Source organism: Nesoenas mayeri, assembly GCF_963082525.1.
Source record: "Nesoenas mayeri genome assembly, chromosome: 15".
In the NCBI taxonomy this organism is placed as follows: Eukaryota; Metazoa; Chordata; class Aves; order Columbiformes; family Columbidae; genus Nesoenas; species Nesoenas mayeri.
In genome coordinates this window covers 4,994,934-5,014,437 of record NC_137559.1, presented here as the reverse complement: position 1 = coordinate 5,014,437, position 19,504 = coordinate 4,994,934, and the positions used below count along the sequence as shown (strand labels likewise).

Below are 19,504 nucleotides of genomic sequence, written 5' to 3'. Positions count from 1 at the left end.
ACAGTTAGGCTGCAAAATGTCAATTCACAGACAAGCAAGGTGGGGTTTTGCTGGTGTTTCCAGTGCCATCTTAGATTGGTCTCTAATTCCAACCTGGGATCACAGACCTTTTATACTGCTATTGAACAAGAGCGGGAAGCAGCAGCAAAGGGAGGATCACAGCTTGAGATGATGCTCTTCACTGATTAAGTGTGTCCCCATCACTCTCCCATTTTCCTGCTAGGGCATACTGGAGTTCTTCTGTCTTTCAGTCTGTTTTACTGATGTCCTCAACATTAATTTGTGTGGGAAGTAGTCAGGACATTCAGAAGTTCTGAGGGCCTTGCCAGGATGCAGTGAGCTTGCCATCTGTATGAATAGACGCAGAGAGAGATTTAAACCCTCCCTACAAGACCAGAAGTTAGATTTCCTTTGTGCATTTTGTTTGAATTATTTCCAAGCCTTGCATAACAGGATTTGGTTCTTCATTGTAGTGCTGAAACTGCTTAAAATGGCCACTGGGATGCGAGCTCTCCTGGACACCGTGGTGCAAGCGCTTCCCCAGGTAAGCCCCCAGATGTCATCCATGCCCAGTTTGTTCCCTTTGGTGGACTGTGCCTTTCAGGCCTGGGGACAGCTCTGTGCCACCGGGTTTGGTTGGCACGAGGAGCCACCTGAGGAGGATATCAGCTTTCTCTGCTGCCACCAGTGCCTCGGTAGCAGAGTTTTACATGGCACATCCTACTCACATAGTGTGTGTTAGATGGGAGAAGGAGGATGATGGAAAAAGAGTTAACAGAGAGCCGATTGCTGTAGGCAGAACTCTTCTGAAACACAGTTTTCACTGGCAAGTTCAGGAAACGGGAGGATAGACAGAGAAAGCTGTTGGTGAGAGCACTGGAAATAGGCAGGTTCCAACTCAGCAGTTTTCTCTGTGAGGCAGCAGTAACGATGTTCATTGACATCTATTAACAGAGGAGCTGCAGGCTTTAAAAGCCAAGTAGGGGACATGTTTTCTGAGTGTTAAAAACTTGAAGTGTGGGCTGAAATCACCATATTCTCACAAGTTGCTAGAGGAACAATGGTGCTGCCAATCTTAATGATATTTGATAAGATACTTCAAGTATGCAGTTCCTGTGGCCACATTTTATAGATCCATTTGCTCCTGTGAGTTAGTTGCTAAGTGCAAACCATGATCTATTCAAAATGCACTGGGAAACAAGGGGAATTTCTTTTCTTGGAAAGACCCATTTACTTTTCATCACTGCCATAAAGATGTTTCTAATCTGAGACATTTGCCCTTTGGTATTTAGATTTCCTTTTCAGTGAAAGATTTTGGCTGTGAGGAAAGCGTGGAATTTACCAATCTGACCCCTGTTTTGGCATTTCAAGAAAGCATTTGATTTGTGTCTGGTTTTTTTCTTTCGAAAGCATTGTGATTGCAGAGCATATTTTCTCTCTCTCCTTGTTTTCTCTCCCCACCAAACAATAGGGTGGCTGCAGGCCAGACTTCTTGTTTCCTTGGGGGGATTTTGCAGTTTACATTCAAACCAAAGTCTCTTACAAAGGGAAAACCCCAGGGATTTTCCAAGCAGATCTTGTGCAGATAAAAATGCCATTTTGTCCTCCAGTGAAATTCAGAAAACAAAAAGCGAAGTTTGGGAAGATCTCTCCAACAGCAATCACTCTTCATACAGCTACAGCTTTTATTTCAAAGGCAGGGGAAGAGTTCCTACCCCAATTAATTCAGCAGCCGAAAACCACAGCTGGAAAATCCTCGTTGACTATGTCTGCTAAGTCACAAGAAAAATGAATTTGATGTTTATTCATTAGGGTTTTGGGGCAATTCTTTGTGTGGTGTATGTAGAATGTCCATTTATGGGCCTACCATGCCATGGTATTGTAATACACTTTTTTTCTTTCTTTTTTGAGTAAAATAATCTCTTGCAGTCTGGCAAACAGAAAAACACTGAAGTCCTTTAATCTCGCCGTATGATGCAGGTTATAAAGACCAGTTTTAAGTCTTTTCCTCTTCTTTATGAGCTCTGGCCCCATTAAGGCTATATATAATGAATTATACTACTCATGCTGAAGCTGAATATTCTCTTCCTTATACTTCTGGTGGCTTCATCAGTTTTGTAAGCAATATCTGTTCTATAAGACTCCTATTTGATGGTAATCTTTTTGTCCTTCTCACATCCTCTGCTTTCCAGTGTACAAATCGCTCTTTCTGTAGCATGGCTGCACTTTGCTCTCGGATTTGTAACTTTGCGTTTGGCTGAGTTAAAGTGAATCCTTCGTACCCAGCAGTCCAGCTCAGTCTGCACCGCACTCCAGGTATCGATTGCCAGGAAGAAAGCCCGCAGTCAGTGCTGAGCTGCCAGAGCTCTTCCCGATGGAGAGAACAAACTGGAATCTGGTCCAATTGCCATCCTGGCTCTGTAGTGCCAGCAACAGTAAAATGTGGGACTTTCCTATCAAAAGATCTGGGTTCTTTTTCCTTCTTCTTTCTCACTTGTTCTGTGGACGGCACGTTAATTAAATGCAGAACTGTACATTATACCTCTTCTTTGTCTTCAAAGCTTGAAACTCCCTCCAGCTGGACTCTGTGCCAAGAAAAAGGTGAAGAACTCCACGTTCTATCAGTGCCCTGAAGGACAGAGTCTGTAGTTTGCTCCTGTCCAGGAGTTTAATTCTTCTTGGTGCTGTAATTCCTGTGCTTATCTCAAAGTCAGCTGTCGAAGCCTTTTTCTGGCATTGTGTGACAGCAGTTATGGGACATAAACAACAGCCTGCTTTTGCCAGACGCTGAAAACCCACAGCAATTGTGAAGCTTGGAGAGCAAGAATGTTTCACCAGCAGGCGTTGCAGATGAGACAGGTTCTGGAGGACGTGGATGTGTGTTCTGTGCTGCACACTGGGAAGAAGTGCAGAGATACCCAAGCGATTTCAGGAGTGAGGCAGAAACCGTTAGGTACAGAAACCAGCTTTCTGCTGGCTGTTAGCGTGGGTCTCTATGGGAACACACAGAATGGGGAGCTCATACACCTCAGTTGGTGGCCTTGTGGTCACACTGATGAGATGACTTTAGCCTCCAAGGTTGTCTGTCTGGTCCTTTCCACTAGTCCTGCAACTCACACAGTTAACCTCCCCTTCCCAAGCAGATAAACGTGTCTGTTTTCTCTTGGATGTAGCGTATAAATTACCCCATGTTTTCCTGCTGCCAGACTTACTGCTTTGGCTGGAGAATGCTGGAAGGAAGACGAGGAGGACTCATGTCCTTGGAAAGGATTGGCAGGGGCTTAGTTTTGTGAGAAATTGTTCTTGACAGGCATCCCAGGGAGCTGCGTACATTGCTTGCATGGACAGCAGAAATGCCAAGGTGTGGGCCAGTGATGCAGAAATAACTTACGTCAGAGCAAGAAGAGGCACAAGAGGAACTGCAGTGAGCTTCAGGCAGCCATTGCAGGGGTGAGGCAGCACAAGGCACATCTTTCATCGATGCCTCATCCATAGAAGTGTGAGTAGAGGCCAGCAGGTTCTAGAAGGATTTGGATGGGATCACACAGCTGGCAGTGCAACAGAGGAGTGATGGTGCCCAGGTGGCCGCTGTCCTTTTGCACGTGATTGGTGCAACACATCGAGCCAACACAACCTGGCATCGTTGCTTTGCATCCCAGTGCCTGCAGATATGGGCTTTTCACTCAGTGGCACAGGTCAGAGCTTGAACTCTGATGGGACATACAGGTACTTACAGATACCAGCATCTTCTCTTGTGGCTTCTCTGAGGTACTTTAGGGCACCAACAACATCTCCAAGATGTTCTTCATCTGTGCTTCACTCCCTACAGGTCACAGCCTCCCTCAACACTGAAGCCACAACAAATGATGGATAGTCCCTGGCTGCCAGAGAGAGGGGTTATCCGTAGTTTTCTCTGCCCAGCCAAAGGCACCAGCCCAAGTCAGGGGGAGTCTGATGGATTAACAGAGCATGGGCTGACCTGTTCAGTGCTGCTAGAGCAGAACCACTTCTCAGAGCTCACCTGGGTGACCGGCTGCCAAAGCTGAGGTTGCTGAGCAGAGCTGGAGCTCTGTCCCTGTTGGAGAGTCCAGCACAGGCATCCCAGCCTGGATGTGCTCCTGCTCCCTCCCGCTCCTCCCAGCAGCATGATTCATGCACAATCTTTTTCTTGTCTGGTCTACATAGATCTCAAAGTGCTTTAGAGACATTAATTACCTCTCCACAAGGGTATTACAGATGGGTACATTGGGTTACAGGAGAGGAATGACTCACTCAAGGTCACAGACACATCCAGGCTGCCTGCTCTGCTACTCGGCATCCGCTGGCTGACCTCGCTGCCTCTACCTCGGTCCATCTCTGAGGACATGCCTTGTGTCCTTCTCTGTGCTCAGGCCCTGCTGAAGTCCACAGGCTGAAGAGGACCTTCTTTTCCTGAGGGACACATACCTGAGAGCCATGAGCTAGCACTGACAAAATGTTAAATATGGCACTGGTTTGTACTGATTCAGTGCAGCCAGAAGTTACACAAACAGTCCAAGCGGTTTGCCAAAGCAAGAGGTGGGTGGTTTCTCTTGAGCATCATGTGTTTGTGGGCTGCCCTTTCCAACCTCAGGAGGCACCAGTTTCCTGTACCCATCCATGTGGATGCTGCATCTGCAGGGGGTGGTCAGGACAACAGGTTGTTCTTGTACACAAGGAGCAGCTTTGGATGTCTAGATACAGGGTGGGATGGAGTTTAATAGTGAAGCTGGTTCCGTCACCTATCCCAGGATCTTTCTCTTGCCGTTCTCTCCCACATCTCTCTTTCACGGAGCCACATTTGCAAGTCAGAGTCAAATGTTCAGTCATTTCCCAAGAGATCCTCAGCCAAGGGCAGGTGCAACCTTAGACATGAGCAAACACCATGTTACCAAACATCACTCTCTCAGCATTTTTAGAGTATGTCTGTGGCTGTGATGCCTGGAGCCTGTACAACAAACCCATGAGTGTAAACTGGTCTTCGAAGGACTTGTTATGAGACACATTGGCTCAGTAATGTAATTAGTCATGATATGAGATACAGAATTTTTTATTAATGCACACTAGAGAGTAAGCAAATGGTCTATGAGCAAACATCAGCTCATAACATGTTTTGTGTGTTGAGAGATAGGTAATACTTTTGACTGCTGACCTGGTGCTAGCTTTGATGTTAGTCTAAATTCTTTGGAATTTCATCAATGTCAAAAGTTTGCAGACTGATTTATTAGGCATTAAAATAACAGGAAAATATTCAATTTATAGGCTTCTTTGAAAAAATAAAGTCCAAGACCCTTTTCTGCCGTGCTACAACATCAGGCTTTAATATACACTCAACCTAGAAAACTTGTTTGTCACTTTTATTTTCCTTCCCTTTAATTATTTGCTCATTTGCCTCCCCAGCAGTGTGTGTGTGTGTTTTCTTGTGTTTTCCAATTTGCAGTCATTTTGCAGGCTGCCTTCTAATGTCTTACAAACCATCAGTGGTCCAGCAGACGTGAGGTAGGAAACACTATTCCAGAAGACAGTACAGACAGATGAAATAATCCAGACCAGCCATCCACATCACTGTATTATCTCTATTATTCCCTGGAGTATGGTAATAATGTTAGTGGAATTGCAAAGCTCTACGTATAGTAGCCAGTTTAGACTTTATAGCAATTACAGTCTCTACTGGGTGATTTGACTATTCCCATTTCTTTAATACAAAAAAAAAAAACAAAAACAAAACCCCACACTTCGTGAGTGATATCTGTATTAAATTTATTATAAGAGGTATCATACTGATAACCTTTCTAATGAAATTAAGCAGCATCGTCAAAATACTCAGCAACACTGTGGCCGTGCTGCCTCGGAGAAGAAAGGTCTCAAACTGAAGAGCTCACTAGAAAATACCTTGGAGTTCATAAATCCCTCAGCCTGACTACCTGAACCACCACCTAGTTCATTTTTATTTAGAGATAAAATGATGCATGTGACACCATGTCTAACTGCAGAACTCGGTTGCTCTATCTCCATTACAGGGTGATAGACACAAGGCATTTAACGGTGGCAGGAAAGGTAAATGTGAACAGAGTTAGTTGCAGGTGTTTTGCTGGTCAGGTTACTCTGCCCTTCATGTTCTCTTCCTGAATCGCAAAAAATCTGCTCTTTGAGATGTTTTAAAGGCTTTGACACCATGCAGTGATTGACTCCAGTGCGGATAACTGTAATGCCATTGTTATTAAGAACCTTTGTGTTCCGTTTAGCATCACTGCACTTCTGTTACCCTCCCCTTCAGCCTCCTTGCAGTGCACATTAATAGCTGATAGCAGCACACCACGCTGTGCTTGAACTGCAAGGTTCCTGCATTGAAGTGTTGTTTATGGAATAAGACTTTTCTTCTAAGACACTGAAAGCTAAAATTCAGGTAGTTGTTGTTGAGAAATATCTATAAAGTGGCAAGGCTGGGAGACCTTTACATCTTATTGGAGCGTATGTTCTTATTCTGAAAGCCCTCTCGACCAGTGAAACACTTGCAAGCCAGGCAATTCCTCTTGTGACTTGAGATGTGTCTTGCTAATGTCGCTGTCTTGAAACCCTCAACCTTCGTACTTCATCTCAAACCTGGTAAACAGAAGGGAAAGGCCCTTAAAACTCAAACCAGAGCACCAGGTCGCTTAAACTACCATGGCAGCATGAGGTGCCACTGAGCTATTATACTAGCTGGCCAAATTGCAGGTTGTGGCGGCATCCCCGGTAAGTGGAAGGTGATGGAGAGGCACCAGCCGCAGAGATGGCTTTGTGTGAGTGAACATCTGCTCCTTCCCCCACACAGGAGACTTCTCTGGGTCTGTCAAAGCAGAACCATGAGTGGGCTCTGGGGTGTTGGAAGCCAAGGGAGATGATGATTAACCTCTGGCCACCAATCCCTCTTTTGCTTGTGTTTAAAATGTGATGGAGCAATTTAATTCGTGACCTCGACTTGCCTGACCCTTGTTCTGCTTTCTCCTTGTGTAGGTAGGGAACCTTGGCCTACTTTTTATGCTCCTGTTTTTTATCTATGCTGCCCTGGGAGTGGAATTGTTTGGCAAGCTAGGTGAGTAATGTGCCTGACACAATTTATTTCATCCGGTTGATGTTTATTTGGTATCTAGCTGTTTCCTTTCTTCTTTCTCTCATTCTCAGGCCTTCCTTAGCTTCACAGCTCATGGTCTGAAGATTAAAGTTTTCTCTTGATCGCAGGGTCATGGATGACACTTGGGGATGTAATACAGAACCTGTTTAACGTGCACACACATGCACACACACACTTAGAGATTTGTCCAACGCTGCCGTTGGCTGTAGAGGAACTATTTACTATTTAAATATAATTGTCCGGCATGGCTACATTCAAAAAGATGGACGTTTGCTACTTAAGACAGAACCTGAGCCTGTAAAGCTGGATGGTAGTCAGATTCATGCTGGAGAGATGCCACCATAAACATGTCCCTCCTCAGAGCTCCCGCAACATTCCATTAGTTTTCTGCACTTGGCTGACATTGCTCTTCCAGCTGCCCAAGTCTGGTCTCTGTCCATTGTTCTTCTCAGCATCACCTTCCCCTTTCTACGTAGACCAGGAAGCAGCCACTGGTTCCTCATTGTCCAGCTTCATTTATTTTCCAGCTCGAGGTACTGCGGAGCTGGTCATTAATATGACCACCACTAAAAAGAAAATGAGATGGGATCTGAAAGAAAATGCTTTAGCCCCACCTTGCCCATCTTAGCCAGACCAAGACCATCTCTGCCTTTAGCCATGCTGTTGGAAGGAGATGTGTTTGCCTTCTCAATATTTGCGTCCCAGTTAGGGCTTCAAGAGCGTCAGAAGGGCCCTTTCTCCATGTTGATTTTATAGTTGTCATTAATCCTCTTTATGAGTCCATCCCTCTGCTCGGATTACAAATGCCTGAAAGCAAAATATTGCTTTCAAGCAAAGACAAATTATTTTTCAGTCTTCAACAAATTCTGGAAAAAAATATTGGTTCTGCGTCCACCCCAAATGAAAGACTGTGGGGTATATATTACATATTCAGATATATAGGTGTGTATTTCAGCCACAAAGGTGAAAAATGTCTTATTCACAGAGGCACCTTCTGCTGCTCTGAATCCTTTTTGTTTTTACACACACACACCTTGTTGATTGCAGACCCAGGTAACCACAGCGTGTGGTCAGAGACTGGGAAAGCCTGACCTTGTGTGGGGCGAACTGCGGGCATTGGGCACACCGCTCCCCATACTGGTTTAACTGGGAAATACTTGCGCTTCTTTTTGCCAGTCACTGCTGGTCCATGTCAGCCACAAGAGCCATGAGTGCTCACTCCGCAAGACTGGTCATTTGTGGTTTGGTTTGGGTTTGTTTGTTTGCTTTGTTTTCTTTCTGTTTGCCTTTGAAAAAAACACCTAATAGTGAAATGCCCTAGCAAGAGACGTTGCTGTCTGTCCTAATGAATATTTCATGAGCCTGTGTTTTATGGAAAGAGGGATATTTCATATGTTCAATTTACATTCATTAGTATATTAATTCTCGGGGGAAAAATGTCAAATTGCTCCACTTTATCTCAGTGAAATATCCCTCATGGTAGATGTACCCTCTAAAAATAATCAAGACAAGGATGTAATCCGAGGACAACAAAGGATACTGTAGAACAGTATTTCTTGAGACAGCCCAGCACGACTGCTTGTTTCCACCTCCTTTTAGATCCCTTTCTATTGGCTCTGCCAGTTGGGGTAAAGCCAAGAGAATCACAGAAATGTTGATGGAAGATGCCTCTGGAGACCCCCACCCAGCCTCCCACTTGAAGCCCCATCTCTAGCTCAGAGTAGCTGTGGCTTTGTCCAGCCAAATCTTGAAAACTTCCAAAAAAACCTCCTTGGTGACCTGCCCTGGAGTTGTTGGACCTTCCAGATGAAAACATGGACCTCCTAAGCCCCATTAAAGCCTCCACTGAGAAGACTTTGGCAACATGGTCTCTATAGCTGCCCTTCAGTCATTGCAGGCCACCATGAAATCACAAAATCACAGAGTGATTGGGGTTGAAGGGACCTCTGGAGATCATCCCGTCCAACCCACTTGCTAATGCAGGGTCACCAGAACAGATCACACAGGGTTGCATCCAGGTGGGTTTGAACGTCTCCGGAGAAGGAGACTCCACAACCTCTCTGGGCAGCCTGTTCCAGGCTCTGGCACCTCAAAGAAAAGAAGTTTCTCTTCATATTCAGGTGGACTCTCCTGTGTTTCAGTCTGTGCCCGTTGCCCCTCACCCTGTCATTGGGCACCACTAAAAAGAGTCTGGTCCGTCCTCTTGACACTCACCCTGGAGATATTTATCAGCATCAATAAGACCCCTCTCAGCCTCTCTTCTCCGAGCTGAATGGACCCAGCTCTCTCAGCCTTTCCTCCTAAGATCACCTCTTGGCATCCTCCCTGACGCCACATATCAATGTGACATATCTCAGGGTCTCACTGCCAGATTTGGGGGGCTGCTGCTCTGAATAAGAACTGGCAAATGTGGCTTCACTGACCTGCTTCTGCTTCTCTGTCCCACAGACTGCAGTGAAGAAAACCCTTGTGAAGGTCTGAGCCGACACGCGACTTTCACCAACTTCGGCATGGCCTTTCTCACCCTCTTCAGGGTGTCCACAGGGGACAACTGGAATGGGATCATGAAGGTATGTGCAATCTCTGCTTAAGTACTTTCTTCTCGCTATAAATATATAAATAGATATTACAAACAAATTTAGGCATCTGTTGTGAGAAAACAAAAAATGCTTCCTTTTAAAACATAAAAAAATTAAACTTTGCCATTTAAAAGCCAAGTCTGTTTTCAGGGAGTAATTTGTCCAAAGTCTCGCCCTACCTGAAACTTCATTCTTTTTAACATATATACAATACTTCAGGAAAATTATGACAATTCTTGTGGCTGAGAGAAGTAACCTGTGCACTGTGCCTTTGAGATGTTACACAATCCTCTTTGTAACTGATGTAATTCTTGGTGTCCCTATTTACTTCTATCTATTTTGTTGTAGCTACAAGCTGTTTTGTCTGGGGTGTGTAATTATGTGCTTTTCAGTCCTTAGCAGGTTGTCTTTCATGTTTCTGTATCTGGAGGCCAAGCAGACCCCCAGCCCCTATTAATCCCTCACCTCTCCGTTGCAGGACACTCTCCGGGAATGCACTCGGGAGGACAAGCACTGCCTCAGTTACCTGCCCGTTATCTCTCCTGTCTACTTCGTCACCTTCGTCCTCATCGCACAGTTCGTCCTCGTCAACGTCGTGGTGGCCGTGCTGATGAAGCACTTGGAGGAGAGCAACAAGGAGGCCAAGGAGGATGCTGAGATGGATGCTGAGATTGAGTTGGAGATGTCCAGAGGAGCGACCACCCCAGCCAGCTGTGGGAGCAGGGGAGGTGCCGTGGCCCCAGAAAGCAGAGCAGCCTACAGAAGTCAGGAGACCATGAAGTTGGACTCAGCAGTGCAGGTGAAGCACCCAGCCCTGGTAATAGGTCACACAAAGCGTCTGCACTTCTTGTGCTCAGGGTAGGGAGGGGACAGTTCTCATGGGTCACCGCTGTCAGGGAGGCAGATGCCAAGTGACACAGAGCCAAGGAGGCGGGACGCGAGGCAGCAGGGGAGGAAGGCAGCTTTCCCAGGTCCCCCTGTGGCAGAGATGTCACCGCCACCTCCACACCTTGAGTCATCTCAGAAGGGCTCCTGAGGTGCAAAGCCACTTGAAACGTTCTCCAGGGCTAACACTGTCCTCACCGTTGTTCTGGGGAAGGGTTGAAAGTCCATCTCTTGTCATTTCCAGTTCATTCAAAGGTCATGAATTTTAAGTTTGGAAGCATAAAGCCACGGGTCCCTCTCCTGTTCTTCCAGACAACACAAGCAAACCACAGTGCGCAGCTCAGGAGAGCATGTCTGGCACTGCTGTAGGATGCAGCTTCCCACCAGCTTGTGCTCTGCTTTAGGGCATGGCTGACCTGGATCCTGAGAATTGTCAGAGCCCCTTAGCAAGAAGCTGAAGGTTCCTGGGTTGATTTTCCGGATACTGCCCACTTTCTGGTTTCTATTAGTCCTCTAGAAAAATGGGGCAATCAGAAGCCAGGGAGGGGAAGGAGAGGCATGAGCATATGAGCATATGACCCATGTCAGCAGCAGATGATTGAGAGTAAATATGAAATTGCTTTGTCACCATGATCAGAAATCTACCGCAAAATCAATGAGGGATTTGAGATTAAATTACATTAAATTAGATTTCTGTAAAATCTATCAGACTCTATTAAGTCAAGTAAAAAGAAATCTAGTTACACAGCAATGGGGATTCACTATTTGAATGTAGTTCCTAATAGAGATTTCTGCAGGAAAATGCACCATAAACACCCAGGTTGCTTTTCTCACTGGAGAAAGAGAGAACACATCTTTTCACATAGTCTGTGATACAAACTGAGTTCATCCTCAGCTTCCAACACCTCATGATCAGATCAGGAGCCATGTAGAGCCTCCTTGTAGCCCTAGAAACCAGCGTGAGCGAGGAGCTGACCACAGATTCCCCCCAGCCGATGAGATTGCTCAAGTGCAGGTGAGGTGATACCCCTGTGCAGTATCGAGGCAGAGGCACCACGGTGGGGCTGGTTGTGGCCACGTCCTCGCTCGCATCTCAGCCACCCAGGCAGCTTCTGGCAACTCAGTGCTGCCCTCCCTGTGAGCTGCCCTGAAGAGATTAAATACGTAGAGCTCTGTATTTTTTACACAGAGCGTGGTGAGATGTTGCCCAGAGAGGTGGTGGATGCCCCATCCCTGGAGACATCCCAGGCCAGGCTGGATGGGGCTCTGAGCAACCTGAGCTGGTGAAGATGTCCCTGCTCATGGCAGGGTTGGCGCTGCGGGAGCTTGAAAGGTCCCTTCAACCCAAACTGTTCTATGATTCTATAATATGATTCTATGATCCTGGCACTGATGGTGGCAGGGGCACCCTGGAAGGCGTTGCAAGATGCTCTGTATTTTCTTGCCATTTGTGCCAGTTTTTGCAGTCCACGTTACTTTTTCTCTTCCTTCCTGCTCTGGATGAATGGGACAACCAGGAAATGCCACGGGGCAAATGTGTTCGAGCGTTAAGACCCAGCCTTGCTCTGCTACTGATGTTTTTTATCTCCCCAATTTGAAGGAGACGCTGAGCTGTGAGAATGTGTCTTTAGCCATCCCAGACTCAGACACGCTGGAGGGGGCAGAGACTCCCGTGATGGAAACCCCGTCCTTCTGCTCTGTTTCCCACCATGTCCTGACACCTTCCCACAAAACCCCAGGCCACCAGGCTGAGGTGAATGACTCCGCGCCGTTGCTTCTGCGTTGTGCCGTTGTGCTTTGGTGCTGTGCAGCTAGCGGTGGTGTCTGAATTGTCCTAAACCTGTCTCTTCACAGCCACAACAAACGCTTCCATCCCCTGTCTTTCGTATTGCGTGTGCAGGAGCTGGGCAAACAACGTGTCCCAGCTGATTCTGCCAGTGGGACACAAAATACTCTTTTTAGTCAAAAGAAAGTCTCGCATTTGATGCGCAATGTGATGTGTGAGCAGTTTGTCTTCAAACAACATACCAGGAGCTGGAGGCAGGCAGAGTCTTTTCTTTGTGGAGAAAACACAGCCCAGTTTGGTTTTCTTACTGTTGCTGTAAGAACCTTTTCATGATACAGTACTGAGGAAACAAAGGCATGAGCAGATCAACACGTTAGGCTTTCAGCAAGGACCAGAGCCATGGATTCAGGAGATGCTCGAGGGCGATCACCTAGCAGACCAGAAGGGCTGTAGCCACCTCTGCTCAGTCCCTCCCGATCACACCATGAACTGGTGTCCTGCTCACCCCATCCTATCAGGTTATCATGCGGTTTGTCCTTCCACAGCACGGTACCCTCCTGGGGGCGAGTGAGCTCCAGATTGTCCTCTGCTGGGCATGAGAACACATGAGACACAGCGATGAAGATGCCCACGCTGTGATGGGGAGTGTGTTTGCTGTTGGCAGAGAACTTGCAGTGGCCACCCAAAATTAATCTGCTGTAGACTTGGGCCATTTTCCCCTTTATGACACCTCTAGCTTGATTATCAAGGCACCTTCTAGTGGCAAGTATCTCGTGGCATCTCCAAGCAGATTATGGGCTCAGATTAAGCTCTTGATGACCAAGTGGTTTTCCCTGAGCAAGATAAGTGATATGAACGTATAATATAATAATCCTCAAGCAGTCCCACTTCATAGCTCTGGAAGGTGTCCATGATCTTGGCCACCTGGAAGCTGCATGGCCTCAAAGGCAAGTCATAGGGGAGGCATCTTCCAGGGGCTGTGGAAATGGCTGAGCTCGCTCGCTATGCGCAGACACAAACCTTCGGAGAGGGAAGGGAGGAGCCCTTCCTCTGGGAATTTGGGAATTTTGCCCGTGGCTCATTTGCAGGCTCTTGGCTCCAGGCTTCTGAGAATTTCCAGTGTTCTCTGTTCCAGAGTATCCTGCCAGTCACCTTTTCTTACAGAGTATTTGCTGGCTGTTTAATCACCCAGGAAGGGTCATGTCCTGCGAAGACATTTGCAGGATTATTTCTTCTTGGAGCTCCCTCCGCAGCAGAGGAAAATCAGAGCTCCAGCAGACTGTTGATTCCAGACAGAAGAGGAGGGAGTTGCACTCACTGATTAAAGATGCTTAACAGCCTCTGAACTGCATCACCAAGACCCTCTATGGGTCTTTTGCTTTTCTATTTGGCCCAACAGGGCTCCCAGGGTGAGCAGGTTCCCACCTTGCACATCTTTATCAGGTGCTTGGGATCCTCCAGAGCTCCCAGTTGCCTGCAGGGCTCAGCACACGCAGTCTCAGCAGCACTGGTCCAGGTTGGGCTTTCATGGGTTTTGGAGGAGCCACGTGGATTTCCAGGGCGTGGGATCCGGCTCCCGAGTGTGTCAGGCGTTTCCCACCAAGGACGAGCAGCAGCGTCCATGGTGGTGCCTCCAGACCTTCCTGGGTGTCAAGAGCAGCTCACCAGGTGTGAGCCAACAAGCTCCCTGTCTGTGTTTCCTATTTCAGGTACTTATTACAGCGGCTTTGAAGCCGTTTGAAATGTGCCCAGATCCCTGAGTCAATTGGGCCTCAACAGCTGAAACCTTAACAATTGCAGTTGTTTATGTCAAGAGGAGAATTCTGTTCATTTGTCCCAGCCGGAGAAGACAAATACAAGATCTTGTAAAGACAAACTGAGATTTAATAGAAAAACCCAGTGATCTTTCTGTTAGACTACTGAGAAAATGGAGTGAGACCTTTTGTTCTCTGAGTGGCACCGGGGTGATAACAATCACCCATCTGCGTTCAGCTCGGGTTTTGCGATGCTGGTGGCTTATTAGCTGCCGTGGCCAGGGGCCAACTGGCACAACCACACTCCTGATATACTAATATATCAGAGAAGAGACCTGAGATGCACCCGGAGGGCTGCTGGGCAAGGCTGTGGTCAGCGCTGGGTGCCAACTGCGTGGAAACAATCACTGCTGATCCCCCAAATCTACCCAAGCTCAATAGGGTAAAAGCATCAAGTATAATAATTTGTCTTGGGATGTGTATCTTTAGAGACCTGAGGAAATAAATTTGTAAGCCAGAAACATCTGGAAAAAAAAAAGAAGATTTAACCAGATCCTTGGTGACCTCCCAGCGAAGGGATTTCAGGCGCAGGTTTTGCGAGCAGAGAGGGAAAACAGCCTGGCAGAGCAAAGCAAAATACATTTAATTTAAGACATGCAGCTGGGAAAATGTTTTCAGTCAGTCACTGGGAGGCTGACATTAAAGGAAAACCAGAGCGATTAGTCGTACTTTAGATAACGTGGTAAATTGCGAGGGTAGTGTGTCTAGGACCAAAACCTCGGGGCCGGGAGCCAGGTTGCAGGTCGTGTTCCAAGGACTCCCGCTCCCCCAAGGCTTGGCCATGTCGTGGCCTCACGTCTGCTCCATCAGCATTGCAGGGATGTTGTTTGTGTCCCTAACGCTTCCTAAGACCCCAGGATAAATTTGCTATAGGTTGTCTGAAGCGACAAGGGCCTCGGAGGAGCAGTGAGGGGTCATGTTTAAGGTTGTGACTTACTCTGTCCAGGCATTTCCAACCAGACCCATTTCACAGCGGGAGCAAACGCGAAGAAATCCCTTTTCTGCTCCCGAACAGGCTCCACACCCGCACACGTGCTGTCGCAGTGTCTTTTCCTTCTCTCTGCCTCCTACCATGTGGTTTTCTTCTTCTGGGGCCAGTGGTGCCCAAAAAGCTCCATGTTGTAGGAGGGAGGCTGCAGGGTTTGCAGTGGTGTTAGTGTGTATGTTTAAATGTCTGCCTGTGTGTGCGTGTTTTGGGGAGACAATACATGAATTTCCAGAAACGCTCGGTACCCTTGGTCAGCATGGCCAAGGAAGCTTTGAGGAGAAGGGCTTCACCACCCAGGCCGGGCTGAGAGCATCCCTGGGCAAATCAGAGCAGAACAGTGTGAGACGTGCTGATGTTTCTCATGCATTTAGAGCGGGCCTCGTTTTCCTGGACCTTAATTTTTCTCTGCGGTGTCCAAGAATTAATTGCCTTAGTGGTGGGTCATTGGTGACTCATTTTACTCCAGCCGCAACCTGAGCTCTTTACTCAGCCAGCACGGCAGAGCTTTGGTGTCCCACCAGGGCTGCAGACTCTCTGTAAGATGCCAAGATGAACATCTGCACAAGGTTTTAAACCAAGAAGCAGACGAGAAGGAGATCGCTGTAAATTCCCCCCCGAGACGCTGACTGACCCCGTGTCTTTGCTTTGCAGGGCGGCGCCGCCTCCCTGAGGCCACAGGATGCTCAAAACCTGCTGACGGTTCGCAAGATCTCCGTTTCGCGGATGCACTCACTGCCCAACGACAGCTACATGTTCCGACCGGTGATGCCAGCGAAAGCCCCTTTCCCCCTCCACGAGGTGGAGATGGAGACGTACCCCTGCAAATCCCAGAGAGGTACCGCTCGTGGAGCGTTCCCTTCCTCCTCCTACCCAAAACTATGGGGCAGGGGGTACACGTGGGGGTTACATGGGGGATAAGCAAACGTGGCTTGCTTCGATTTGATGCCATCAACATCACCGAAGTTTCCCACATGCTGCACAATGTTGTGTTTTCATCACATCACCATATTTTCTCAGGGGAACGCTGGTGGCTGGGGTGTTTGGGGGGGGAGAAGTGGGGCTCCCGGGATGTGTTGGGGGTGTTGAGGATGGGCTGCTGGCTGAGGGAAAGGGCAGGAGCTGCACGTTTCTCCTGAAGTGATCAGCCCTGACGTCATGACTACAAATCCATAAAACCAACACGAATAAAAGCCAGAGTCGGCATTGCCAGAGCTCCTGTATAGCTATTGTTTCAGGCAGTCTCAGAGCAGTATCTTTTTAGCACGGTATATTGACTTCAGAGATGCAGGACTTTCTTTGGGAGCATAAAGATTAGAAACCGCTCCCCGGTGCCTCCCCAGCCTGGCCTTATAATGAATCTTGTGCAGAGACCCTGCGGTCAGAAAATCAGAAGCTACACAGAGCCTTTGAGTATACATTTACCCAACTGCACCAAACACATTTCCCCTAAAATGCCTTTCTATCTCTTTTATTGTGCGAGTTGGTTTGAAGGGGAAATCAATAAGAAAGAAAATATCTGCCTCCCTAAATAAAAGCGCTTGTGCTTCTTGAGTGGCTCCCAAGAACTTAGAAGCCCCGTTTCCTTTGATGCAATGTTGTTTGAAATGCAAGAACCTCTTGGACAGATGAGTTGTGGGTTTGCAGACCCTGGTGGGGCTGGCAAGATCTACTCTGATTTCCTTGGGTGAAGTAACTCTATATTTGTTCAAACTCTCTGGATACCAGTTAATGTTCTCTGCTCAGTATTTATTATTATTTCACCTGCGAATTCTTTGCTAGGCAAAGAAAACAGAGGTTGAGTTTCATGGCTTGAGTACTGAGGATGGTTTTCATCTCTGTAGTGGGTGTAAATCAGGATTTGTACCAGTATAAAACTGCTGTGATGTTGGCAGGGGTGGGAATGGCTGACCAAGAATTTTCTCATGTTTCCCAAATTTCTCTCCAAGAGTCCTTGAGTGATAGATATGACAGGAACTTACTTTTTACCTGGTCTGGTAGATGATGCATCCAACCAACATCACCCAGATCTGTGCTGCATCGGAGCTGACCCAACTCTGATTTAAGTCACAGTCCCATGAGTTATGTGCAAGTAAAACTGAGCTTGTGGAGATTCACATTTGTGCTTTCCTGGACCTCCCAATGGCAGTTAAGGATATCTGGTCTCCTCCCAATACTTGGGTGACTACACAGTGAAAATATTGTGAGACGACCAGATCTTGTATTATTTTGGTCTTAGATGCAGTTTCCTGATTTACTATTAAAGCGAGAAAAAAAAATCTACAAATCCAGAGGTATTCAGTGTTCCTAAGTATGCAATTTAGAGGGGATTTTGGTTTCCTATACGAGAGCTAGATGGAAAGTTTCCAACAGAAGGAAATTCCAGCTACGCACAGGGAGGGGAGAGCACGGGAGGTTGATTTTATGACCATGTTTGCAACTGATTTTATGACAAAGTTTTTCTGCATCATAAAGAATATTTTGTAAAGCCTGGATTAGCACGTGGACGACACAGACTCGGTCTGAAACTCTGGCTGTAGGAGAGCCCAAAAAAGAGCTGGGGTGGGGGAAGCTCGCTGCTCTTTCTGTGATGTTCTGGAGAAAAGCTCCAAAAGAAAAATGATTAAACACTAACTTTTCTTTCTTCCCGATAACAAATCTCTTTCCAAAATGCAACTGCAATCTGTCTGGATGGCTTTTGTCATAGGTTCAAGTTCCCTGACCTCTGGGCGAGATCTCTTGAAGTGATGGATAGCTGTGTTTTTACCATGGAGCAGCAAGGCAGAAACAGACGTTGGGTTTCAAGCTAATGAGGACAATAAATCCTGCAGCCAGAAAAATTTAAAAAAATAGCAAAAGATCTTTCAAACAAGGCAGAACTGCAGGAAAGCAGCACCACGAAGGGACTGGGGAGGAGGGATTGCCTTTAGACCCAGCCGGGGGACTGGGAGCCTTCAGGAGGAGAATAATCCCTGCCCGATATGTGAGCTCAGGGGCTGGCAGGGCACCTCCAGTGGTCTCCGTGCTGCTGATGGGACCATGTTCAGCCAAGGTTCCTTGTGGACAGATGATAGTGGTAGCATTGGGGCTGTAATTAATGGCAAACCACCCTGTGCATGTCAGTGGTGTCACCTCCAGGAGAACTGTCCCCTCCTGCCCTTTGTTTGCTGCCACAAGGTCCTGGTGGCCGCCATCCACCCACAGTGTCGCTGCAAGAGGAGATTCCTGTTACCTGGAACAGAAAACAGAGGCTGTGAGTGTAAAGCTTGTAACAGGCGGTATCGTGGAGCAGGCAGAGCCATTGTGCGATGCCGCTGAATTGCAAAGGAGACCTCACTTGTAACCTCCCTGATGAGATATGGCCTTGTGTTCAAAGCAGGAGACAGACCAAGCAGCCCCTGGTTTTTAATCCGGGCACTGCTCATGATTTCAGCCAGACCAGGCAGGCTTTTCCTTTCCCCTCCTGTGTTTATTCCCCTCCTGGCATCTGTGGGTACCAGTTCTGCCCCAAACCTTCGCAGCCCCACGCCAGCGGTGGGACTGACCGCTCCACGTGTGTTTTTTAGGGTCCATCACCTCCATCCGCTCCCAGCCCGTGGGAACCTGCTCCTCCCTGCGAGTCCCAGCGGAGTCCCTGCTCCTGCCGCTCCGTTCTCCCAACCACGAGGGCCGTGACCGCTGGAAGGTCCTTCCCCCCAACCTTGCGCCTCGATCTCCAACCCTCAACAAGCTGCTGTGCAGACAGGTGAGCGGCCAAGAGCCTGCGGAGGCGAACGCCATCAGAGTCACCTGGGTCCTTCCCCTTCTTTTCCAGGCTCCTCTTGGGTTTCTTTACTTGGAGTTGACAGTAGAATTCCCCTTTTTAAAACAAAACATTTCTGGTGACATAAATTTTAATACACTTCAGTCTGAGCTAGTAGCACACAGGGGAAGGCCCTTTTTAACCTACTCTCGTCTTGGTGGGTGTACTGCTCTATGAAAGAATTGCTAAAGCATAGAGAGAAGATGTCAAATTCAATTTTACCAGTGCTGTGAGAAGCCTGCAGTCAGCACTACACCCCGTCACCTTGGACAGGCTGCACTGACTCAAGATTTGGATTTAGAGAAGGTTCCGGGGAGACATTTTTGCAGCTTCTCAGTATTTAAAAGGAGCCTACAAGAAGGATGGGGACAGATTTTTTTAGTAGGGCCTGTTATGATAGGACAAGGGGTGATGCTTTCAGACTACAGGAGGGGAGATTCAGGCTGGACATGAGGAAGAAATTTTTTACCCTGAGGGTGGTGAGAGCCTGGCCCAGGGTGCCCAGGGAGGTGGTGGATGAA

At 47.5% G+C, this 19,504-nt stretch overlaps 1 protein-coding gene across 1 annotated transcript in view; it reads left to right on the top strand.

The window, feature by feature from the left end:
* Positions 1-19,504, top strand: part of CACNA1H (calcium voltage-gated channel subunit alpha1 H) — a gene marked incomplete at its 5' end in the record, with an annotated part of 222,698 nt that overhangs the window by 200,778 nt on the left and 2,416 nt on the right. The window contains 7 exons of the mRNA XM_080353920.1: positions 474-544; positions 7,015-7,093; positions 9,581-9,702; positions 10,190-10,528; positions 12,197-12,349; positions 15,836-16,019; positions 18,748-18,926. Of these exons, the coding sequence (XP_080210046.1) occupies positions 474-544; positions 7,015-7,093; positions 9,581-9,702; positions 10,190-10,528; positions 12,197-12,349; positions 15,836-16,019; positions 18,748-18,926 (1,127 nt within the window). The remainder of the gene's footprint in view (positions 1-473; positions 545-7,014; positions 7,094-9,580; positions 9,703-10,189; positions 10,529-12,196; positions 12,350-15,835; positions 16,020-18,747; positions 18,927-19,504) is intronic.